The sequence below is a fragment of the Rhinoderma darwinii genome, chromosome 4 (assembly GCF_050947455.1).
Source record: "Rhinoderma darwinii isolate aRhiDar2 chromosome 4, aRhiDar2.hap1, whole genome shotgun sequence".
Classification (NCBI taxonomy): domain Eukaryota; kingdom Metazoa; phylum Chordata; class Amphibia; order Anura; family Rhinodermatidae; genus Rhinoderma; species Rhinoderma darwinii.
The window spans coordinates 74,968,283-74,994,912 of record NC_134690.1 but is presented as its reverse complement, the minus strand read 5'-3'; the positions used below and the strand labels follow the sequence as shown (position 1 = coordinate 74,994,912).

At 43.4% G+C, this 26,630-nt stretch overlaps 1 protein-coding gene across 2 annotated transcripts in view; it reads left to right on the top strand.

Annotated features, from left to right (window-relative positions):
• The first annotated feature begins 10,039 nt into the window (after nucleotides 1-10,039).
• The window catches only part of LOC142759245 (serotransferrin-B-like), a 49,373-nt gene continuing 32,782 nt past the window's right edge, over nucleotides 10,040-26,630 (top strand). For both annotated transcript variants that reach the window (XM_075861211.1, XM_075861210.1), the window contains exons 1-5: nucleotides 10,040-10,148; nucleotides 13,419-13,579; nucleotides 15,253-15,361; nucleotides 23,044-23,235; nucleotides 25,202-25,343. In XM_075861211.1, coding sequence (XP_075717326.1) covers nucleotides 10,106-10,148; nucleotides 13,419-13,579; nucleotides 15,253-15,361; nucleotides 23,044-23,235; nucleotides 25,202-25,343 — 647 coding nt within the window. In that variant the 5' untranslated portion in view covers nucleotides 10,040-10,105. The remainder of the gene's footprint in view (nucleotides 10,149-13,418; nucleotides 13,580-15,252; nucleotides 15,362-23,043; nucleotides 23,236-25,201; nucleotides 25,344-26,630) is intronic.

Genomic DNA, 26,630 nt, shown 5'->3' with positions numbered 1-26,630 from the left:
ATATTACCTGCATTCACCTGTGCAGACATTTACCAACCAGGGCATATCAAACAACACTATAATAGGCCCATGTTTTTAGCCAATATCCAATTTCAGGTACTTCCTCTGGGCGTATGGATGTGAATTTGACATATATGAAAGGGCTATTTCCCCTAATCATAACTAGCTATGTGGGTCACTACAAATATCAATTATGATGGGGTTTGCCTTGATGTATCATATTTTCTTTGAACATAAGCCATCGTCACATGTTTCTCCTGGTCCACAGGCAGACACACCACAGGCATCTGTTTGCATAGCTTTAGATGTTTGGTCAGGATGTTTGGGGCAATTATTTCTCACTGTGGGTGAGAATTCTATCTAAGGCCAGATACTAGCCCTGGTGACAAATTCGTAATCAGCACATCTCGCACCTTGGTGAGGAAAGAGCCAATTAAACATTTGTCAGACAGTGGACATCCTTTGATGGCCAAAGATCTGCATTTCTTATGTAAATCAGTCGTATCTTCTGTGTCAGAAGGAGTTATGAAATGACCTCCTAATAACCTACTTTTGATTCTCTTACCTATAACACCACACCTCCCCCCTTAAGACATGGCATGGGATCATTGATATAGCCATCAATATCCCAAGCCGATCTCCGCAGCTTCCCCCTGGCGCGATAACCCATCTGCGTTGCCATGCTCACTGCCCTTTTTGTGCTGGATAGTGAAATCATATTGTTGCAAGGCTAAACTCCATCTCAGCAGCTTCCCGTTATCACCTGCTATTTTGTGGAACCAACTAAGTGGGTTGTGGTCGGTCACTACGGTAAATCTGCGCCCATAGAGGTATGCCTGTAATTTCTGCAAGGCCCATACAATGACCAAACATTCCTTCTCTACATTGGCATAGGCCACCTCCCTCGGTAGAAGCTTTCGGCTCAAATACATTATTGGATGTTCATGCCCTTCTGGATTTACCTGACTGAGCACTGCGCCTAGCCCATAGGCACTGGCGTCCGTCTGCACCACAAACTTGCGAGTAAAATCCGGGCTTTGCAAGACTGGGGAGCTAGCCAGTGCAGCTTTTAAAGCTGACAGAGAACACTCGCAGTCGGCAGTCCAATTAACTATTTGAGGCTGTTTCTTCTTTGTGAGGTCTGTCAAAGGTTTTGCTAGGGAACTATAGTTAGGCACAAACTTTGCGGTCCCCAAAAAGGATATAACCTGTTTTTTGGTCTTAGGAGTGGGCCAGGCAGAAATTGCATCAACCTTTCCTGGCTGTGGCTTTAGTGTCCCTCCACCCACCTTGCGCCCGAGGTACTGCACTTCGGTCATGCCTATTTGACACTTTCCAGGCTTGATGGTCAGTCCTGCATCCTGGATACGCCTGAGCACCTGCGACAGGTGGGTCAGGTGATCCTCCCAGGTCTGACTGAACACAGCAATGTCATCCAGGTAAGTGACAGCAAACCCTTCAAACTTCTCTAACAGCTTGTTCACCAAGCGCTGGAATGTGGCAGGAGCATTTTTCATTCCAAAGGGCATTACCTTGGACTCATAGAGTCCAAAGGGGGTGATGAAAGCGGACCTCTCCTGCGCTTCCACGGACATAGGGATTTGCCAATACCCCCGACTTAAATCCATAATTGTTAGGTACCGGGCACCGGCTAGCTGATCCAAAAGCTCATCTATGCGGGGCATTGAATGTGCATCAAACACAGTGATGGTATTCAACTTCCTGTAGTCCACGCAAAATCGTGTTGTCTTGTCCTTTTTGGGGACAAGCACTACAGGTGATGCCCAGGCACTTTGAGACTCCTGGATCACGCCCAGCCCTAACATTTCCTCTATTTCTTTCTTCATGTCAGCCCTCACTTCTAGGGAAACTCTATAAGCTGCTTGCCTAACAGGTTGGTGATCCCCCGTGTCTACATGGTGAGTGGCTAGAGGAGTTCTCCCAGGTCTCCCTGTAAAAGTGGCAAGGAAGGGGTTAAGTACCTCCTGCAGCTGGGACTTCTGACCCTCAGACAGCTGTGAATTAATTACGGCATCCTCAATGGATCCTATCTCCTTTTCTGAAGCCACTAAATCCAGCAGTGTTTCACTTTCTCCCTCCTCTGGCAAACTGCAGACTGGCAGAGCGCACATATCCCGGTCATAATGCGCCTTGATCATATTCACTTGAAAAACGTTGTGTTTCTTGCGAACATGATCTATCGTGACTACGTAGTCCACATCATTGAGGCGTTGATGGATGGGATATGGGCCTTTCCATGCCGCCTGGAGTTTGTTTTGGGTCATAGGGACCAGTACCCATACCTTCTGACCCACCGCATACACTCTCTCTCGGGCATTCCTATCATACCACCACTTCTGACTTGCCTGTGCTTGACCATGTTCTCATGTACTAGGCCTGTCAGTTCCTGTATCCTCTCTCTGAATTTCAAGACATAATCTATCACAGAGACCTCTGGTGTAACCAATTCTCCCTCCCATGCTTCTTTCATGAGATCGAGGGGTCCCCGTACCCTCCTTCCATACAGGAGCTCAAAGGGTGAGAAACCGGTTGATGCCTGCGGTACCTCTCTGTAAGCAAATAGCAGGTGCGGGAGATAACGCTCCCAGTCTCGCCCTTGGGACTCCACAAGCATTCGTAGCATCTGCTTGAGGGTCCCGTTAAACCTTTCACACAGACCATTAGTCTGAGGATGGTAAGGGCTGGCCACCAGGTGTTGCACCTGTATTTTCTTACAGAGGCACTGCATCAAATTTGACATAAACTGTGTCCCCTGATCTGTGAGCATCTCCCTGGGAAATCCTACACGGGAAAATATTGTCATAAGGGTGTCTGCTACCTTATCAGCCCTGATGGAGGATAATGCTATGGCTTCTGGGTAACGTGTGGCATAATCCACTACAGTCAGGATAAAGCGCTTTCCAGAACTTCTGGGTATGGCCAAGGGCCCTACCAGATCCACAGCAATCCGTCGAAAAGGCTCATCAATTATGGGCAAAGGAATGAGGGGGGCACGGTGCACAGGTCCCGACTTCCCCATCCTTTGGCACACAATACAGGAACGGCAGTAATCTGTCACATCGTTCCCCAAGCCAGGCCAGTAAAAGTTGTGTTTTAAATGACCCTTAGTCTTACTTATCCCTAGGTGACCAGCTAGTCGTATCTCATGAGCCACCCGCAGGAGTTGTTCCCTGAACTGATGTGGCACCACTAGTTGCCTGTCTTTTAATACATCCTGCTGGGGGTCAGTGGAAATACTTTGTCTATACAGTCTCCCCTGGTCCCAGGTTATTTTTTCAGTGTCCCCCTCCTCTGGGGTCCGATCAGCCAGCTGTCGCAGCTTCTGCAGACTATCGTCAGTGCGTAGGGCCGTCTGAAACAACTGACATTCTGCGTCTGTACTGGCTGATAGCAACACATTCTGACTAACTGCTGCCGCTGGCTGCGGGCTGTCAGCTGTCCCCATTTCCTCTGTAGCAGACACAGTAGGGGGCCCAGAACCCAGACACAGGTTTGTGTTACAGGCACCCTGACTGCGCGTTACAGGAGAAATGGACACAACCTTCTCCCCGTCTTGGTGAACTGGTGTGTGTGTGGATGTGACAGGGATTTCATGCATGCTTATGACGTTTCCCGCTACTAAATCTACACACAAATCATTGTCTGACGCTATACAATCACCACATCCTACATCATTGCTAGTTATACAGTCTATATCCAATGCATTGTTAGATGAGTCTAGGTTATCACTAAGCACAGTAACATTATGTAAGTCTATAACATTGCTGGACACAGGGTCATCACATTCCATAGTATTGACAGATTCATTATTATCGCATACTACCTGCGGTGACACACATGGGGCAGCAAGTACGCTAGAGTCCTCCTCATGGTCTGAAGAAATATATCTGGAGACTAAACGTCCCAGATTGGTTCCTAGTAACACATTAGTTGGGATTTTATCCGTCACTCACACATCCATCATCCCTCTTCCCGCCCCCCAATCCAGGTAAACTCGTGCCATGGGTAAGGCTGGGATCAGACCACCAACTCCAGAAACAGTTAGAGTTTTTCCTGGGATAATGTCTTCTGAAGAAACAAGCTCTGGGTGGACAAGAGTCATTTCGGCACCAGTGTCCCTCAGTCCCATGGTAACCGTCTTGCCCACAGTGACCGCTTGTAAATTGTCACAAGATGCCCTCTCGCTCCCACCCACAAACAAAACTGCTGGGGACAAAATAGATGGTTTGGGCAAAGGGGTGGTTTTCCTCTTCTCTGGGCAAGCAGTGCTGATATGCCCCACTTGGTTGCATCCAAAACACCTGCGATTATCAACAGCAGGCCTGGGAAGTGGGGCAGGGGCCACACCTCCTGGTGATCTGCGAGTAGGGGCAAAAGTGTTAATAGGGGGCTTTCCCCCTTTCCAGCCAGGAACAGCAGGCTTTCGCGCCTCTGGCGCTCTGTTGGCGGCATATACATCCGCTATCTGGGCAGCTTTATCCAGGGTCTTGGGCTCACGGTCCAAAATAAACTGTCGTACTTCCATAGGACAGGTGTGGAGAAACTGGTCCAGGATCATCAGATCCTCCAAATCTTCAAAGGTGTTGACAGCTAATCTCTGCGTCCACTGCCTGAAGTGGTTCTTTAGTCCATCGGCCAGGTCTGAGTAACTGTCAGTACCCGTGAGCTGCAAAGCTCTAAATCGCTTCCTGTATACCTCTGGGGTGAGGTTAAATCTTTGGATTAAGGCCTTTTTAATAGCCTCATAATCTTGATCGATAGTTGTGGGCAGGGCTGCAAACACCTCCAGAGCTTTGCCTTTCAGCCCTGGAGTCAGATACTTAGCCCAGTCTGCAGGTGGCAGTTGGAATTGTCGGCAGACCTTTTCAAAATCTTTTAGATAAACATCCAGATCGCCGTCTTTCTCCATGACAGGGAAACGCTCTAGACGGGGTTTAAGGTTGACTGTGTCCGTGGACTCACCCTGAGGTGAGGATGAAGCACTTGGCAGCTGCATTTGGGTCAACTTGAGCTGGTACTCCCACTCTGCCTGGCGTTCTGCATACTCTCGCTCCGCTTGACGTTCCGCAAACTCTGCTTGGCGTTGTGCAGCTTCTCGCTCTGCTTGGCGTTGTGCAAACTCTGCTTGGCGTTGTGCAGCTTCTCGCTCTGCTTGGCGCTCTTGCATCACCAGTTGCATCCGCATATTCGGATCACAGTTGCCAATCTGCTGGAGGATTAGAGAAAGAGAAGACTCCATACCGTTTTGAGACCTGGTACTGCTGGTTCTGCCATGCCCAGCCAGTTCCTGACTTGAGTCTCCTGTCCATTCCTCTGAGGCTGAAGTTTCCTGCTCTGGTCCCTCGGAATGGTGGAGCTGTGTATCATCTGCCACCAACGCTTGGATCAGATCCGCTTTACTTTTGTTCGTTCCGTCCAGCTTTCTCTCCTCACAGAGGACTAGCAGTTCATCTTTCCTCTTATTTCTATACACCTCTGCCATCTTATCAGCGGTTTTTTCAAAATAAAAGAAAGAAAAGAAAAAACAAGAAGGGGAAGGGAAACTGTTTTGCACGTATGTATGTTAGCTGACAAATAGTATGCACTGAGTTCTTCCTTGTGGACTGTTGTATTATTTTCAAAGATACTCCAGCCCTTAAGTGTAAAGGTTAATTTCTTAAACAAAACACTTAACGTCTTTAACAGTGTAAATGACAATAACACTATCCCACCGCTGTGCCACCAATCTGTGCCGATCGCCGATCTCAGGTCACGTCACAGGGGTGAATTACACTACTGAGCTTATTAATTTACCCCATAAATCCACGCCCACCTACTCTAGATGACAGGATTATGCTAAATTACTCACATAGCTTTCCAAAACCCCAATAATTTATACCACAGTATGCTACCACCACCTATACTTATCTAGGCAATAGGGGCCTATGTCTCTATGTTTCCTTAACACCAGTTCCTATAACACAGGTTATCTAAATTGAACATAAAATACAGGTAACGTTCCTCACCTTCGGAAGATTAAAGAGGCTCTGTCACCAGATTTTTCAACCCCTATCTGCTATTGCAGCAGATAGGCGCTGCAATGTAGATTACAGTAACGTTTTTATTTTTAAAAAACAAGCATTTTTGGCCAAGTTATGACCATTTTTGTATTTATGCAAATGAGGCTTGCAAAAGTACAACTGGGCGTGTTTACAGTAAAAGTACAACTGGGCGTGTATTATGTGTGTACATCGGGGCGTTTTTACTTCTTATACTAGCTGGGCGTTAGGAATGGGAGTGTATGATGCTGACGAATCAGCATCATCCACTTCTGTTCGTTAACACCCAGCTTCTGGCAGTGCAGACACACAGCGTGTTCTCGAGAGATCACGCTGTGACGTCACTCACTTCCTGCCCCAGGTCCTGCATCGTGTCGGCCACATCGGCACCAGAGGCTACAGTTGATTCTGCAGCAGCATCAGCGTTTGCAGGTAAGTAGCTACATCGACTTACCTGCAAACGCCGATGCTGCTGCAGAATCAACTGTAGCCTCTGGTGCCGATGTGTCCTCGCTCGTCCGACACGATGCAGGACCTGGGGCAGGAAGTGAGTGACGACACAGCGTGATCTCTCGAGAACACGCTGTGTCTGCACTGCCAGAAGCTGGGCGTTCTGAAGAGAAGTGGATGATACTTCTCGTCAGAACGCCCAGCTAGTAAAAGAAGTAAACAAGCCCAGATGTAACACACACAATACACGCCCAGTTGGACTTTTACTTTAAACACGCCCAGTTGGACTTTTACTGGAAACACGCCCAGTTGGACTTTTGCAAGCCTCATTTGCATAAATACAAAAATGGTCATAACTTGGCCAAAAATGCTCGTTTTTTAAAAATAAAAACGTTACTGTAATCTACATTGCAGCGCCGATCTGCTGCAATAGCAGATAGGGGTTGCAAAATCTGGTGACAGAGCCTCTTTAAGTTCTGTAAGACTACAAGGAAGAGACTTATAAATATTTCAGATTTAATACACAATAGTGCAGTGCAATACATAAAATAGTTGTCAGATTAAAAGATAAAAAATATACATACAGTTACAATGCAATCAAACAGTTTATGAAAATAAAAGGGATAAAAGAAACAGAACAAAACCTTACTGATGTACAGCGGCGATATCCTGGCTGTGGGGACAGCTGAAAATATGGGCAGTCACTCCAACCGAGATATGGATCCCCAAAAGACTGACACCGACCCTCATTTCTCATGTCATTTTAAACCCAGTTTTTCCCTCCAGTTCACTGGCTGGTGATGTTACAGAGATGAGGCTGTTCATATGATAATGAAGCGTACTCCTCCCATTACACAGTTGTATTTCTATAGAGACACATAAAAGTGGTCATGTGTCCTTGCAGGAATCCCCTAGAAATATAATATTACCTGCATTCACCTGTGCAGACATTTACCAACCAGGGCATATCAAACAACACTATAATAGGCCCATGTTTTTAGCCAATATCCAATTTCAGGTACTTCCTCTGGGCGTATGGATGTGAATTTGACATATATGTGAGGGCTATTTCCCCTGATCATAACTAGCTATGTGGGTCATTACAAATATAAATTATGATGGGGTTTGCCTTGACGTATCATATTTTCTTTGAACATAAGCCATCGTCACATGTTTCTCCTGGTCCACAGGCAGACACACCACAGGCATCTGTTTGCATAGCTTTAGATGTTTGGTCAGGATGTTTGGGGCAATTATTTCTCACTGTGGGTGAGAATTCTATCTAAGGCCAGATACTAGCCCTGGTGACAAATTCGTAATCAGCACATCTCGCACCTTGGTGAGGAAAGAGCAAAATAAACATTTGTCAGACAGTGGACATCCTTTGATGGCCAAAAATCTGCATTTCTTATGTAAATCAGTCATATCTTCTGTGTCAGAAGGAGTTATGAAATGACCTCCTAATAACCTACTTTTGATTCTCTTACCTATAACACCACAATCTTTGCGGGGTATTTTCACCATCGTGCCCTTCCCTCCACCCAGTGGCGTAACTAGGAAACACTGGGCCCATAGCAAACTTTTGACTGGCTCCCCCTCCCCTGGGTGCTGCACACAGCCCCCCTTATTAGATAGTGCCCCCCTGTAGATTTTGCCATACATCCCCCCTGTAGATTGTGCCATACAGCTCCCCTGTAGACAGCGCTATACATTCCCCCCCCCTGTAGACAATGCTATACAGCCCCCTGTAGACAGTGCTATAGAGCCCCACCTGTATATTGCGATATACAGCCTCCTGTAGACAGCACTATACACCCCCCCCTGTAGACAGCGCTATACAGCACCCCATAGACAGTGCTATACAGCCCCCTTGTAGACTGTGCTATAAAGCCCCACTGTAGACAGTGCTATACAAACTCCCCCTGTAGACAGTTCTATACAGCCCCCCTGTAGACAGCGCTATACAGCACCACGTAGACAGTGCTATACAGTCCCCTCCGTAGACGGTGTTATGTAGTCCCCTATAGACTGTGCTATAAAGCCCCCCTGTAGACAGTGCTATACAGCCCCCCCTGTAGACAGTGCTATACAGCCCCCCCTGTAGACATTGCTATACAGCCTCCCCCTGTAGACAGTCCTATACAGGCCCCCTGTAGACAGTGCTATACTGCCCCCAATGGAGACAGTGCTATACAGCCCCAGTAGACAGTGCTATACAACCCCTATGTAGACAGTGCTATACAGCCTCCCCCTGTAGACAGTCCTATACAGCCCACCTGTAGACAGTGCTATACAGTCCCCTGTAGACAGTGCTATACAGACCCCTGTAAACCGTGCTATACAGCCCACCTGTAGTCAGTGCTATACAGCTCCCATGTAGACAGTGCTATACAGCCCCCCATGTAGACAGTGCTATACAGCCCTCCCTGTAGACAGTGCTATACAGCCCCCCCTGTAGACAGTGCTAGACAGCCCCTTGTAGACAGTGCTATACAGCCCCCCATGTAGACAGTGTTATACAGTCCCCCCTGTAGACACTGCTATACAGAGCCCCCTATAGATAGTGCTATAGAGCCCCCTGTAGACAGTGCTATACAGCCCCCCCTGTAGACTGTGCTATACAGCCCCCTGTGGACAGTCCTGTACAGCCCCCACTGTAGACAGTGCTATACAGACCCCTGTAGACAGTGCTATACAGCCCCCCCTGTAGACAGTTCTATACAGCCCCCCCTTGTAAATAGCACCATATATCGCCCCCCCCCCCAAAAAAAAATAAAACCAAAAACGTTCTACTTACCTAGGCCCCATTCCCACGACGAATGGAGCTGCTCCTCAACGCCGACGGGATCCTTGCGTAGGTCGGCGTGATACAGTGATGTCATCACGCCGGTCTGCGCAGGGATCTCTGCGCCTGATTGGCTGCAGGCCGAATGTGGCCTGTAGCCAATGGCAGAGCAGGGAGATACCTCCCTGCTCTGCCATAGTGTTCAATAGTATCTGCGTCCTAAGGATGCAGATACTATTGAATGTGACGTTGCTACTGCTGTAGCAGCCATAGCGGCTGCTAGCGGAGCCACTGGCCATGGTGGGTCCCATGCCTGTAGGTGGCATGGACACCCTCGTGCCACGGGCCCCTAGCAGCTGCTATGGCTGCTACGGTGGTAGTTACGCCACTGCCTCCACCACCTTAGACTACTAAGAGTTGGTAAGAAGAAAGACAAAAGACAGAGTGTGGCTATAGCGAATGACATCTCAATCATCTCCTTATCCCTGATTTGAAACCATGCCAAATGCAAGATGAAGAATGGGAATTTCCCTTCTATTCCCCCTTCTTAATCTCTTTAACTAAATGTAGATCTGACCAGAGAGCCATTCACATCAGAGTGGTTTTGTGCCAGAAGTTCTGTCTATGGGGATTAGTAAGAGGATAAATAGGAGGAGGTAGCAAATGTTGAGAAACACTATTAGGTAAACATTGCAGAGACCAAATCTGTCCAGTCAGCTACCCTGTGCTTGTATAAAAAGGCAAAGATTGATCCTGACATCTCTCCACAAACTGATCTGTGACAGTTTGTGAAGGAGACACTGCGGTGACAATGGCGTCTACGTTCCTACTGACTTTGTGCCTTGGCATGCTGGGTAAGTGACAGATACTTACTGAGTGTAAGACAATAACTATGAACACATTACAATTCTACAGTTAGTGGCCTATATGATGAAACATTTATATGTATCTTAATCCATCACAATCCTTCCTGTTAATATAGATTATAGATACTTAGATAGAAATTCATTCTGCTTAAAATACGACTGCTTTTCACATTTATTCTTTATGGTTTACGTAGCAGCTCATGTGTGTAGCATCATCTTTATTAAACAAGTGAATTAAAAAAAATTGTGCAGTTAGTAAATTTTATATATTAGTCATTTAGGAGTTTCTAATTATTCTATCTATCTATCTATCTATCTATCTATCTATCTATCTATCTATCTATCTATCTATCTATCATCTATCTATCTATCTATCTATCTATCTATCTATCTATCTATCTATCTATCTATCTATCTATCTATCTATCTATCTATCTATCATCTATCTATCTATCTATCTATCTATCTATCTATCTATCTATCTATCTATCTATCTATCTATCTATCTATCTATCTATCTATCTAACTATCTATCTATCTATCTATATCTATCTCATATCTATCTATCTATCTATCTATCTATCTATCTATCTATCTATCTATCTATCTATCTATCTATCTATCTATCTATCTATCTATCTATCTATCTATCTATCTATCTAATCTATCTATCTATCTATCTATCTATCTATCTATCTATCTATCTATCTATCTATCTATCTATCGATCTATCTGTTTTTTATTTATATATCTGTGTATTAATTATTTGACCTATTTTATTCTTGACTTATTTATATTAAAGATCACTATCTATCTAAAAACTTGTAGCTATTTTCTGTCCCAATCATATACATATTTACTGATATCTATCTATCTATCTATCTATCTATCTATCTATCTATCTATCTATCTATCTATCTATCTATCTATCTATCTATCTATCTATCATCTATCTGTCTATCTCATATCTATCTATCTATCTATCTATCTATCTATCTATCTATCTATCTATCTATCTATCTATCTATCTGTCTGTCTGTCTGTCTGTCTGTCTGTCTGTCTGTCTGTCTATCTATCTATCTATCTATCTATCTATCTATCTATCTATCTATCTATCTATCTATCTATCATCTATCTGTCTATCTCATATCTATCTATCTATCTATCTATCTATCTATCTATCTATCTATCTATCTATCTATCTATCTATCTATCTGTCTGTCTGTCTGTCTGTCTGTCTGTCTGTCTATCTATCTATCTATCTATCTATCATCTATCTGTCTATCTCATATCTATCTATCTATCTATCTATCTATCTATCTATCTATCTATCTGTCTGTCTGTCTGTCTGTCTGTCTGTCTGTCTGTCTATCTATCTATCTATCTATCTATCTCATATCTATCTATCTATTTATCTATCTATCTATCTATCTATCTATCTATCTATCTATCTATCTATCTATCTATCTATCTATCTATCTATCTATCTATCTATCTACCTATCATCTATCTAACAAACTAATAAATGTTTTATCCATTTTCAATCTATAAAATGTATACATGTTTACTGATACCTTATTATTCTATCTATCATCTAACTAATGATCATTCAATACGTTTTTTTGTCTATTTCTATAACTATTAAATATATATAAATATTATCTATTAATTAATCTGAATGTTTCAAAGTGGAGTTTGAAAATGGTATGCAAAATGGGCATGAAACATAGTGAAATGATTTATTTGCTAAATGTTACAAAAAGAAAACTGTTTCATAGGTTACTAAAGAATAAACTAAAACAAACATTTCCAGATTTTGACATAATGTATGTTACACCATTTGAGCGTATTCAGGACTTACCTGCAGCCATACCACACTGTATGTAAGGTAGGGGTGGTTATGGTGTGATGGTGAAGACCCGCAGGAATGCCACAGAAAAAAGTTAAAACGAAGCAGGATGTTAACATAACCACTTTAACCTTTACTTTCAGCTTAACAATGTGTACAGTTCATTTGTTGTTGCTGATGGTGCATTTGGCCACAATTATTATATACATTCTTCCCGACATGGGAGGTACAGCACTTAGTTAAAACTATATACAGGTGGAGCAGGCTTGCTTTCTGTGTGACCGGCAGAGCAAGGGCCAAGGGCACCCCTCTCTTGATGCAAGGGGTTGTCTGCTAAGACCTAGTAGGCCGTAAGATGGTGGCTGTGTCTGTGAGATTCGGGTTGGTGGTGGCTGCTAACTACGAAGACCTATTTTATGTGAACCAGCTATTTCTAAGTCGTTTTTGTGTTGCTGGACACTGCAGACTCACTCTCCTCTTTTGCCTTTACCGAATATTTCCTTTACGTTCCTCCTCTAACCGCCTAGCTAGCTTTCTATACAGTTTGGGCTACTCCCTCAACCACCGGTTAGTTTCCGAGACCCTGCAGCAGCTCAGGTTCTAGCACAGAAATAGCCTAGCCCGCTTCTCACGAGTTTTCGTATGACACCTCAGGTCCAGCTCTCTCTCAGACTCAGCGCCCCTGCAGTCCAGTCCATCGCAGCAACCAAATGACCAGAAGCTTACTCTCTTATCTTCAGCTCCAAGAACGCAGTCCAGGTCACTCCTGCTCTCTCCCAACACTGAACACTATTTGGCGGGCTAACTGCCCTTTTATACACAAAGTGCCGCCCCCAGGCGGGATAATGCACGCATGTGCGCATGCTATCACCCCATTACAGGACTCAGCGAATGCAGTCCAAGATGGCGTCCACATCCTTAATATAAATTAACATCACAGTAATAATTGTACTCGAAGTCTTCGTTGTCAGATAAACACTCATTTTCACCACATAGCTTGTTCTTTCCATATTGCTAGATCTTGGTGAATCCAACACGCCAGTGACACCTGTAGTGGGGAAAAACTATAACACAGCCATATCTTAAATATGCAATACATCCACTCGATAGCATTTAAAGGCACAGTACATTTACCTTAATGGAATAATACAATGGCTCCCTTCTCTAGGGATTACGGTTTGCACATCTTATAGGTATTCACTATCCAATATGAGATTTAACTTCTCCTGTAAGTTAGCCTTCCTATTTCATACATAATGTGATATTCGATACCACGTACAGTTTATTTGGTTAACAATAACACAGTGTCTGTAAAGATGCAGGTTGCTAAATCTTTCTTCAAAGACTAGTGTCCTATTGCTGAAGAACGTAGAATTTTAATCAACTTTTTCCACTATGTCTCCCTATAGCCATGTGTCTTGCTGCCCCTACAAGTAACATCCGCTGGTGTGTGAAGTCTACTCAAGAATTGAACAAATGCCAAGAATTAAGCCAAACCTGTGCTAGTGACAAGTTCTCCCTGTCCTGTGTCCATAAACCCAACACTGATGACTGTTTCAAGGCCATTGCTGTAAGATCACGTAAAGCAATTATAAATGATAACATTTGGGCTCTTGCTTTTATCTTTTTTGATGCCATTTAATGCATAATTATAGAAAAAAAATATTATTTTTTTTTTTTACATGTGTGCTTTGAGTAGAAAATGCTACTGACACTCAAACCTATAGATTGAATGATTGAACCAACCCCTTTAAGTTTTTGAAAGCTCTTGGATGTTATGAAGTCTTAGGGTAAGTTCACACGTAGCGTAAATCCTGCAGATTTTCCGCATTGGATTTGGTGGCTGAAAATCTGCAGCATTATACAGTAGCAACTTTGAACAAATCTCATCCACACGCTGCATAAACGATAAGCGGAAAGAACGCTCAGAAATTGATCTACGGTGCGTTTTTTTAATCCGCAGCATGTCAATTGTATTTGCGTAATCGCTGCATTTTTGTTGCAGATTTTCCCCATTGAATTCAATAGGGAGGTAAAACTCGCAACAATAGCAATGTTGCAATTTTTGCGGTGGAAAAGCTGCTATTCCGACGCAAAAATCGCAACTCAGATAAAAAAATCTTATACTCACCCAGGATTATGTGCTTCTTCGTCGCCGGCCTCCTGGGATGACATTTCACATGTGTCACATGGGATGAAACATCATCCCAGTAAGCCCGCCTGCAAGACTGCAGAGGGAAGTGTCGCTACGTATAAAACTTTTTTTTCATGTACAGTTTTCCGCAGCGACATTCCGGACGAAAAACTGCTCTACAGTTTGGTGTGGTTTTTTGGCCGGAATTCCCTGCGGCGCCCGGGGCGGTTACGCTGCGTGCTTGTTAGCTATAAAAATAATTCTGGATCTCTATGTTTTCTCATGAGAAGAAAAAAGTACCTTCTTGCCTACTGCAACCAATCAGAATGTTGCTTCTTTTTCCCTAAACTGCACAGGAAAAATTCTAATTTGGACTTCTTGGCTACAATGGGCAACAATGTTACCTTTTCTCTGAGACCGTTTTTAAACATGAAGAATGTTTTACTGCAGTTCTGTTATGGCATTGTCCCACGTATGTACCACACCGATACCACATATGAAAAACCATGTCTGTCCCATGGCCAGACAGCATATAAACCACGTGTCTTTACCATGGTATAAACGTTTTTTTTTCTTAGATGAGGAGGTCTAAAAAATGTTCCCAGACCTTCTATTATAGAAAACAATGCAAAGTGCAGTTGCACACGACAGAGATCGGGCCGTGAAAAACGGTACGAGTGTCGGCTGGATTTCCCGGCCTGGCCACGGTACAGGTGAACGGGACACCTGGCATCATGTCCCTGCCTCCTCACAGAACTGCTGTTACGTACTGTATCATTTTGTTTAGTACGTAACAGTAGTTCCGTGATGAGGCAGAGACTTCATCAAAAAATGTCTATGATGGCAGGAGTCCCGTTCACCTGTACCGCGGCCAGGCCGGGAAATCCAGCCGACACTCGTACCGTTTTTCACGGCCCGATCTCGATCATGTGCAAGAGGTGTTACAATACCACAATCACAGTTCGATGTGTTTTTTCTGCCAGAATATTGCCCCATTGAAGTGGATGAAAAAAATTTGTAAATAAACACCACAAAAGCACAATAAAAGCAAGGGAATGCACTGCTATTTGTTCATTTGTCAGGTAATGTAAGCTTTTTTCCCTTTTCAGGATGGATCAGCAGATGCAATCACATTGGATAGTGGGGATATTTACAGGGCTTCTTTACATCCGTATAACCTGAAGCCAATCTTGGCAGAAAACTATGGCACCGACAAAGGTAATAAGCAAGATATTTAGGCAAAACAATGTTCTAACAACTATGTGGTATTACAACAGGGACATACACTGAGCAATGTGATCTACTAATGCTACATTCAAATGAGTGTGTCCGATTTGCGTGCGCAAAAACCGGACCGTATTTCCTGCATTTCATGTCCGTGTGCCATCAGTGCGCGTTCCGTTTGGCATCAGTGTGCTTTGCGTGGGGCATGCGTTTTTCACATCCGTGATTATCCCTGGCAAGCACTTGTTTTTTTTGTTTTTTTTTAATTTCTCTGCATTTCTTTAGCAACTGATGTGTGAAACACGGACAGCACACGGATGTTGTCCGTGATTTCCACGCACCCATAGACTTCAATGGGCGACAAGGTCCGCAAAAACAGACCAATATAGGACATGCAGTGAGTTTTACGCAACGGACACACGCTGTGTAAAAATCGCACATCTGAATAGCCCAATTGATTTGCATGGGTCCGTGTGCTGTTAGTTATTTCAACGGACAGCAGACGAACAAGGAACACGCTCATCTGAATTAGTTAACTTTAGGCAGGGTTCAACTGTCCCAGCAGAGTACTACAGGGTCCTCTGGTGGGCCAAGGCCCCTAAAAAATAATGGGGCAGATTTACTAAGACTAGCGTTTCATATTCCAGTCTAAGCTTTCTGCTCCGCTGAAGTAAGATGCGACAGATTTATAAAAAGGCGCACGCTTTGTAATAAATCTGTCTAATCTTTCTGCTAGCTGTGCGCCACATGTTTCACCTCATGTTTTAAACGTAGCGTTAGGGCTATTTTATGCGAGGCAGTACTCAACGTCCTGATGCTGATTGACATCAATATGTTGTATGAGCCGCAACATGCTAAGGGAGCTTGAGGGGTGAAGTGAAGAGGAGAGGTGAGGTGAGCATTCATATAATTTTTGTTTATTGTCTAATTGGGAAGAGGCGGTAGTCTGGTCTGGCTTCTACCCTGATACGCCCCACAGAGTGAAATATACGTCAGCTCGCAATCTACGCCAGATAGAAATCTAATAAATTCCCGCTATGATTTATTCCAGTTTTATGGTGTAAATTATAATACATTTGTCAAGCTGCAGTAGGCCCTCCTCCTTTTGGTAAGCCACACCCTTTTTTCAAAAGTGCCAAGGTCGGCTGTAAATGCCAAAAAGTTAAAATTCTCAATGCAAGTTGCACATTTTTGGCCTTTTGTAACTTTTCTACGCCAGAAAACTGCCATAGAAAGGCTAATAAGTTTCCGCCAGTGTGCACAGCAGATAACAACCACATTTGGAGTGGACCATGGATCCGATCACTTGCCACTAGTGCATCTTTCTTATGTTGATTCACAAATATCCTATTATACCTTTTTGATGATTCTGTATATCCTGTCTGTGCAAAGATAACAACACATTTTATAATGCCCTGTGACCAGGGCCATATTGTTATTGGAGTTCTTGGAGTTCCAGCTCCAGGCCCTGCTATCCCCTGGCTCTAGAGGCCCTCACATACAATTGGACTCGAGTGTTTCTGCATCCTTAGAACGCGGAAATAATTGAATGCGCCCACCAGGCAAGATAACTATCAGTTCCCTTCTCCGCCATTCGGCGCTTGTCTTGTGATGCAGTCATTGTGCCGACTGCGTTGATCTGCTGGAGCAGGTATGGTCAGAAGAAACCAGGCCTGCATCAGTGGAGGATGGCTTGAGAAGGGATCAGGTGAGTGAGCTTGTTGTGACATGGGGCATTATCTATAAGGGCATTGTGGCACTATCTACATGTGACATCGTGTGGCATTATCTACAGGAGGCACTATCTGGCAATATCTGCAGCGGACAGTGTGAGGAATTATCAATGGGGGCACTATGTGGCAATGTTTAAGAGACAGTGCGTGGCATTATCTACAGGGAGACCTGTGTAACTATGTAGAAGAGAACCGTGTGTCGCTATCTACTGGGGGCAGTGTGTAACACTATCTACATGGGTACTGTAAAAAATAGGAGAAAAAAGCGGATATGTCTATAGCTCAGCGCTGTCTGGTCTGTCTAGGGATTGGTGCCCCGTGAATTTGGAGAACCACTCGGGTTAGATAGCGAAAACTCTTGAACAAATTGATTTGAACCAAAGTGTTAATGCAAAATGTGTACTTATTTTTGACATGATAGTAAAGCTACGCGCTTCGAGGTCGGACCGACCTCGAACTCAGGCTAATAAAACACATTGTGACCACTTCAGCACCACTATATAAAACAGAAAAAAATGCCAAACAATCACTGGCGGGGGAGGGAAAGGGGCAGTCAAGGATTAAAATGCCATACAGGTAAGACTAAGACATGTAAAAAATGGAAACAATTGTACAATTGAATAAATAGATACATGGTTATAATTTGCTTTAAAAAGTTAATGTACCAAATTGAAACAGTTGGTATAAAAAAAATATAATAAAATCAATTGATGCAAGAGAAAAAATAGTTATAGTAATGAGTAAATAAATAAATAAATACTGCTCTCAAGTGTTAATGTCATAGTTTAAAACAATTGATTCAAATAAGATATATATTTGCAATGGATACAAAGTAAAAGCCATAGAACAAACCACTAATGACCTCGAATGACGACTGATATGGTAATCACCGATAGTCGCCAATCCCGATGTACAGGCTCAGAAGGGCTGGTCCCCCTACCTCAGTTAGTCAATGGTGTGAAACAATGCAGAGGAATTGAGAGTAGTTATCCTTTGGACAACCAGCATCATGAGTTGTCCAGGGAACAACAATGATGGTAGAGAAACCAGAATGGATTAAACTGAGCCCTTAATGTTGCGTATTTGTTCGGCGGAGGGCAGCGGAAGATTGAGACACAGGGTCTAATCAGGAGGTTTGGTAGAATGGGGTATTCGTACTGCACTGACCTCTCCCTGGATCAACCGGGGTACAAATCCGCGTCATGCGTTGTCATGGAGATCTCGGAGAAAGTACGAAAGCCTGGTTGAACCAAAATAGCTGCGGACGGGGACACTTGAAAGCGAATGTATCATGGCCATATGATGGGACAATGCTGTGAGAATGGTTCCGAAGGTGACTGATGGAGATGCAAGGAATCCAAGCGTGCTGTTACTGTGGTGATGTACGGTAACGGCAATATTATAATGTTTTAAATTTCATAGATGATGGGTTGAGCTGGTAGGCCAGGGAGGAAAAAAAGGGGAACACCTTATGGGTCTGAAAAGGTGGATATTAATAAGGAGTGAAAGTAATTGCTCTACAGGATTTATGGGTGAAAGGAACGTCTGAAGGAACAAGTTAGCACGTACAACTCTGAAAAGGAGATTGGGTGCGAGGTTGATGATACATATGTTAGGATGTCCTGAGCCTATAAAATAGTTTCTATGATTTCGTTGAGACGATTTGGTTTAAGAGTATTGAGTTTGTAAATCCAGTATACCTCCCTTTACACAGATTTTCAGAACTGTTGTTACTTGATGGATCAATGTGGTCTATTGGGGTAATGTAATAGCAATATAACAGCCTTTATGTTTTAAAATACAGTACCTAGATACACTGTGTTGCAAAAAGTTAGTGGTACAATTGGAACGGTGTTTGTTGAGACGGCAGTGTAGGGCTGTATGGTCCTGCCAACATATTTGTATATTGCAGATGCATTGGATGAGGTAGATCACATAACTAGATTTACAATTTAGATGATATTTGATATTAAACGTGTGGTCAGAATGGATGGATGTGAAAACAGTCTGTTTGTGAATAATTGTCTTACAACACAGGCATCTGACTGTAATTGCCTGGGGATATTGTGGGTTTGGAGTGGGTGAGTTTATCTTTCTCCCAATGTCGTCTGAAAGTGATGGTGGGTTTGGGGGATAGTACTGGTTTGAGGTAAGGATCTAATGCTAAAATATGCCAATATTTCCTCAGGCTCTTGCGTATATTATGGTGCGCTGAATTGAAAGTGGTGATAAAATTGATATCATAGGACGGTGATAGTGGACCTGGGGGGTTGGTGGGAGATGTTTTGGAGACCATACAGTCATCTTGGGAAAGCAAAGAGACCTTCTTGTAGGCTTCTTTTAGGAGATATTTCGGATAGCCTTTCGCCATGAAACGGTCATTTAAAATTCTTGCTTGTTTATGGAAATCTGTATCTAGGGTGTAGTTTTTTCTAATTCTTTTATATTGGCTGTAACGGATGTTTTTGATTCACTTGGAAAAGTGACCATTTTGATACTCAAGATAACTATTTGTATCCACTGTTTAAAAAAAAAAAAAAAAAAAAAAAAGGTTTAGGTAATAAAGGTGTGATATGTGTGGGAGATGGAAAGGTCCAGAAATTCAATTTTGGTCACCCAGTGTGCTTGTGAAACTTAGGCCCCAAGTATTGTGATTAAGTGAATTGCAGAAAAGAAGGGCCTCATCTTTCCCTCCACTCCATAAGAGAAAGAGGTCATCTATATAGCATCTGTACAGAACGATAAGTGGGCTGGCCCAAGGGTGATGGAGGATAAGTTGGTCCTCAAAATCCCCCAAATAAAGATTGTCATAGCTAAGAGGTAGCTGTTCCGTTTATCTGGGGGTATAGTGTCTGTTTGAACATGAATATATTATTATTTAGGATACATTCCATACTTTCTAGTAAAAAATTTATTTGGGTTGGTTTAATCTCTGCATCTTTGTTTAGATATTTTTTTATACTACTCAGATCAAGTTCATGATCAATGTTGCTACATAGAGTTGCAACGTCGAGGGTAATAAAAATCATATTATCTGTGTAGGTGATTTTTTTGAGTTCCTGAATAAGTTGAGTCGAGTCTTTTAAAAAACTGGGAAGAGCTGTTACATATTTTTGGAGTAGCATATCTAAGTAGTGGGATAGATGGTATGTAGGTGAATGAATGCCTGATATGATGGGACGTCCAGGGCTATTTGTGGTACTTCTGTAAAGGATCTGCCAGGCACAGCTTCTATGTCAACGCCCATAGGTAATCAGCCTGCACCTGAGTCTATGTCTGTGAGACTGACTCCATCTTCCACCACTCAGGATGGCAGGCTTAGGAGTGGGAGAGCCTATCACAGCCTGGCCAGACGGAGCTAGCTCCCGCCCCCTGTCTATTTATACCTGCCTTTCCTGAGTGGTGGAAGATGGAGTCAGTCTCACAGACATAGAAGCAGGTGCAGACTGATTACCTATGGGCGTTGACATAGAAGCTGTGCCTGGCAGATCCTTTACAACTTTTATGAATTTTGGGGAGATGGTAAAAAAATGGAGGTTGGGTGTTGTGAGGTAGCCAAAAATGTCTCACGTTCTCATTAAGTATAGATTGTGCATAAGCCTGCTTAATTATGGTGTTTAGTTGTTCTATGATTTGTGAGCTGGTATCACTGGGAAGGGGAATGTAATAGGAAGAATCTGATAAAATGCTAAGTGCTTCCTTTTCGTAATCACAGAGGTTTTGAATTACTGTGCCACCTCCTTTGTCCGCCAATCGAATGATGATCTCTCTATTGTTCCTGAGGGATTGAAGGGCCCTGTGTTCCTGCATATTGAGGTTATCTTTGTTCATTGTGGATACAACTTCTAGCTGGTCAAAATCTTTGGCGACTAGTTGGTGAAACGTAGATATGAAATTGCCCTGATTTTGTATGGGATAGAACTTAGACTGTGGTTTTAAATCTGTATGTGTGGTCTGGTTGGATATTGTCGGGGGTGGCATCATTCCTCAATGATGTAAGTTGAAAATGTCTTTTTAGATTAAGTTTACGTGTGTATTTATGTAGGTCTGGAAACAGATCGAACCCTTTGGCTTAAGAGTTTGGACAAAACGAAAATCCCTTTTGTCGGAGGGATAGTTTGTCAGTTTTGAGCGCATATTCAGATAAATTAAACATTGGGAAGGTTCTATCGTTGGAAGATTTTATTAATTCTTTTTTTCATTTTACCTCCTCTGCATCCTCTGTAACATTTATTATTTTTCTGTATGATGTGGGAAAAACTCTGTGATCGTGCGGATCCCCTTTGATTTGGCTGTCCCTAGGTTGGGTGGGGGTAAGATCCCTAGAGCGGCAGCTCTATTCTGTTCCCCCATAGTAGGTTGGAGAAGTGGGGTAAGGAATGGCAGAAGGGGTTGTTTACCGTCTTCAGTATTGTCAATGATGGTGGGTGCCAGAATTTTGACTGGCATAGTCACATTATACGTGCATGGGGGAGGTATAACTTCACTGGTGGAGGTTTCGTGTATTGTAAGGATAGAATAATCTATATTCGAGTCATAGGAGTAGTGTCAGGTGGGATGCCAGTATCCTGTGTGGAATTGGAGGGGATGCTGATTGGTGGTGACCGGGTGGATCTACCTGGGGGGATGATGGAAGGGTTTGGGGAAAGAGGGTGAGAAACGGGTTTGGGGGAAATCGGGTTTGCGACTGTAGTGTAGTGAGTGGTTCTGGATGGTGTAAGTGCTATTGTGTCTTTCTTTAATGCTTTTGGTTTTGAATATCTGCTGTAGAGGAAAAAACGGCTATGTTTCGAATCCCCTTTCTTGTTATTGTTGTGTTCCGTGTGGTTGGAATGTTTTTCTGAAACTGGTAAGCTGGGTGTGGGTGGATGGTTCTTGTAAGGAAAAGGGTTCCTGTTTGTGGGAGTGTAGGGATGCTCTGGTCTGGGCCAGGACCTGATTTGATGGCGCAAATAATCTAGTCGATCGCGACAGAATTTGAGGGCCTTTTTTTCAATGACGTCTTGTTCTAACTTTAGTATTGTGTTTCTCAACTTTAAATTGATATGATGGAAATCGGGTGATCGCTATAGATTTGTAATCTTGAGATTAAAGTCTCAATTTCTAATGTCAGATTTTTGCAACAGTTTTGTCTTTTGTTTAACCCCTGGGTCAGAGGCAGGGCTTAATAGGAGCACAAAGATGGCAGACCTCGGGGCCTTCATTAGGCCCCCAGGCTGCCATAGAAACCATCGCCACCCCGCGATTGCATTGCGGGGGGCGCGATGAGCTGCTAGAGCGGGTCGCCCCCCCTCTTTTTGACGATTTGAATGCCGTGGTCGCTATTTACCACGGCATTTAATGGGTTAAACGAGCACAATCCTGCTCGTTACTGTGTAGTGTCAGCTGTAACATACAGCCGACACCTGCATTGTATGGTGCGGGCTCACTCCGTGAGCCCGCTCCATACTTCCCCTACCCGGCTATGATGTAGCCACATGTCAAATGTCGGGAAGGGGTTAATAGCCTAGAAAGCATGCCGCGGGAGAATTCGTCCATGTAAATCTGCCAATCATCTGTAATGCACTATGTGCGCCGGACATTTTCTTTTTTCTTTGTATTTTCTCTAGTTACATGGATACTATGGCACTATTTTCAGGGGGCAGGCACTGTGTGTGGCACTATCAACGTCGGTTTTTACGCTACAATCAGTGGTCATCACAAATCCACTAGCCTAGCCCTTTATATTATAGCCTAGCCATTTAAAAATCCTGCATTTGCCCCTGGGAATGGAGCCTAAAATAACTTCTGGCTTGGGAAGATATGTTTGATGGAGATACCAGTCACTATTTGCTCAAATGTAAAATCCTTACTGTTTTAGTAAATACAAAGAACCCATAACATTTATAATGTAAGGAACACATATTGTGATGTATGACATCTTGTAAACTTTTACTTTTACAGATGCGGATACATGCTATTATGCAGTGGCTCTTGTGAAAAAATCAAGTACATTTATGTTTAATGAGCTTAAGGGTAAGAGATCTTGCCACACAGCTGTTGGAAGGACAGCAGGCTGGGTTGTTCCAGTTGGTATTCTACTGGCAGAAAAACAATTGCAATGGGAAGGACCAGAAGAACAATCTATTGAGAAAGGTAAATATTCTTATTTTGCCCATATCTACTGATCTGAGAACTGACAACTACATAAGATAAAGTATTGAGATCAAAAGGGAATTTTAAAACAACTTGTATATATATATGTATATATATATATATATATATATATATATGTATATATATATATATATATATATATATATATATATATATATATATATATATTTGTGAAAAAATGCTGCAAAGTAAAAAAAACAAAGTGAATGAACAAACAATCTTCAACATTGAAATTGTAACACCAATAAGGGCAAGCCGTAAGCTTATGCAAATCGAAGAAGTAGCAGGTGTCCCTAAGATCTGCACATGATCACATTTTCAAGCATCTAGCTCCAATATGTGGCATGTGGGAGGAGCATAAATGCCAGATTCAAAGCAAAGATTTTAGGCACATGAAACATCAAAAATCAGATCAAGTGGTGTGGGATGATTGTGCGATGCCTCCTGTTCGTCAACATGCCAGTTATCGCCACTTGTCGCAAACTGAGAGGGACAGAATTCTTGAACTGAGAGACCTTGGTTTATCACTCCGGCAGATCACTACGTGCCTAGGACAAGATGTCAGCACTGTTCAGCGTTGTGTGTCCCAGAGGTTGGGAGAATAATAACGAACGGGAATGACAGTAAGAGGTTCCTCGGAGGTTAAACTCTGCACAGACGGATCGTCTGATTGGAAGAATGGCGCGTAGTGATGCATTCTGCACTGCAAGTGAAATTGGACGTCACATTCCGAGCCTAGCGCGGCAACCAGTGTTGACACAAACCATCAGAAGGCATTTGCAAGACATTGGCCTACGAGCCAGACATCCAGCTACAGGTGTTCCATTGGCCACATGCCACTGCTCTAAGAGGCTATCATGGTGCACAGAAAGATGGAAATGGAGGCTTGAATGGAGGTCTATCCTCTTCAGCAATGACTTCCTCTTTTGTCTCGGATGCAATGATAGCCGGAGATTGGGCTGGAGACCATGTGGGCAACGCTACGAAGAGGCCTTCACAAGGGAACATCACACTGGTCCTACTCCCGAGATTATGGTGTAGAGTGCCATAATGTAGCCGGACCTCTCTAGTCTTCATTTCAGGTACACTAAAAGCTCGGTGTTACATTGATTTGGTCGTGGAACCAGCCGTATGGCCATTTCCCGAAAGTGTCCCAGAAGCTGTTTTTCAACAGGACAACACCAGGCCGCATGTTGCTTGTGCTACTGTGAGCAGCCTGTGTGGCCTAAACGTGCTACCATGGCCTGCAGCGCCTCCGGACTTGTCTCCCATCAAGCACATCTGGGACGTCCTTGGTGGGCAACTGCAACAGTGCTGACTGTAGTACCAAGTTTCCATTATAAATTCATGACCAAATAGCCAAGTAACAGCGATGATATATTTTGTCAGGTATAAATGGTAGATTGAGATTGATATAGCTATGACCATGACTTCCAGCTGTTTGTCAACCACATGCAAAGAACTAAGAGCCACTGGTTATTGAACACTGCTATAAGACATCAAATTCTTGTCAGGAGGACCTGACCAGAATCATATGTGATATGGAGGGCTTGCTGATATAGAGGAAACTCCACCACTGCGGTTCCAGGTCCATGTTTTTGTTTTTTTATTTTTTGGGGGTAGGGGGAACTAGAAACTATGCCTTATTTAGCACTTTACAATTGAAAATTCAGTTTTTCCACGATAAAGAGCAATTGTTTAAAATCAAGAGAAGTAAATGTGGTATTACATGGTTCCAGTCAAATGAATAAGCAACCATGATGTAACAGATATGTATTGGGGTTGTCCTAATGAAATAACCCCTTTAAGTAAGCTCATTATGTTTACATAAGGTTTTATAGGAAACCACAAATAACACATCATATCAAAAACACTCAGCTTTTTTCATCTGTACATCACAGAAGCCAAAAATGTGCCTTTTTTTCTTTTCTTACCTTCTATACAGCTGTGTCAGGATACTTCTCAGCTAGTTGTGCCCCAGGAGCCAAAGAAGAAAAACTGTGCAAACAGTGTGGAGGACAAGGAAAGGACAAGAAGTGTAAGCTATCTGAAAGTGAGCCTTATTACGGCTATGATGGCGCCCGCAGGTGAGCATAAAGACGCATCCCTTTTTTTATTATTTTGCCCTGAGATGCTTTACAGCACTTGTTTGTTTCTCCCTATATGATACTTCCATTTAGGCTTTGTTCACATCTGCGTCAGGTTTCCGTTCATGGGTTCCGTCAGACCTTTCCGTCATGGAAACCCATGAACGGGAACCAAACGGAAACCATAGCTTTCCGTTTGCATTACCATTGCTTTCAATGGTAACGCTTTAATTGCAAGGTAGGAGAGAAGAAAATGATCCAGCGCTGATGGTAATTAAAAGGGAAAAGCAGGTCCCATGTTTATTGAGGAAATCCTTTAAAATCAGAAGGGAGACGCAGTCCCAAGGTAGGAAAGTAGGAGTAGTTGGGGTATATCCCCAAGCCTACGCATTTCGAACGCGGTCTGCGTTCTTAGTCATGGCATGACTAAGAACGCAGACCGCGTTCTAAACGCGTAGGCTTGGGTATATACCCCAACTACTCCTACTTTCCTACCTTGGGACTGCGTCTTCCTTCTGATTTTAAAGGATTTCCTCAATAAACATGGGACCTGCTTTTCCCTTTTAATTACCATCAGCGCTGGATAATTTTCTTCTCTCCTACCTTGCTGTTCCACACCGCGGGCCGTCGCGGGGATCCAACCGACGCTGGAGGTTTCTCCCTGTTCCTAACGCTTTAATTGCTAATGGTTTCCCTTTGTCTCCATTCCGTAAGGTTTCCATTTTTTCAGCTAAATCAATAGCGTAGTCAACTATGTTATTGATTATACCAAAAGAACGGAAGCCTTACGGAACAGACTAACGGAAACTATTAGCAACGGAAGCGTTACCATTGAAATCAATAGTAATGCAAACGGAATGCTGTGGTTTCCGCTTGATTTCCGTTTATGGGTTCCCCTGGCGGAAAGGTCTGACGGAACCCATGAACGAAACCCCGACGCAGATGTGAACTCAGCCTAAAAGAAATAATCATTTCTAAAACTGTCATACAGTCAGTTATTAGCATGCACGTTGGACAATCCCTACTTCTTATAAGGGTGACTTGACAATAAGCTAATCACAAAGTGTCACCCTCCTGGGAGCCCCAGGGTCCAGCTGCAATCTGTGAAGAAAGTGGGCAGTAAGTATTCAATTTCCCTGCAGTGCCACCACAGGGGAAAATAAGAATTGCACAGTCCTTATTCATATGAATGGGCTGTGTGTGCAATGCAGGGGCAGGGCAGCCCTTTGTAGCCGATCTCCACACTGAAGATCCTGAACATGGGGCCCATTTCTATTAGCTCAGAAT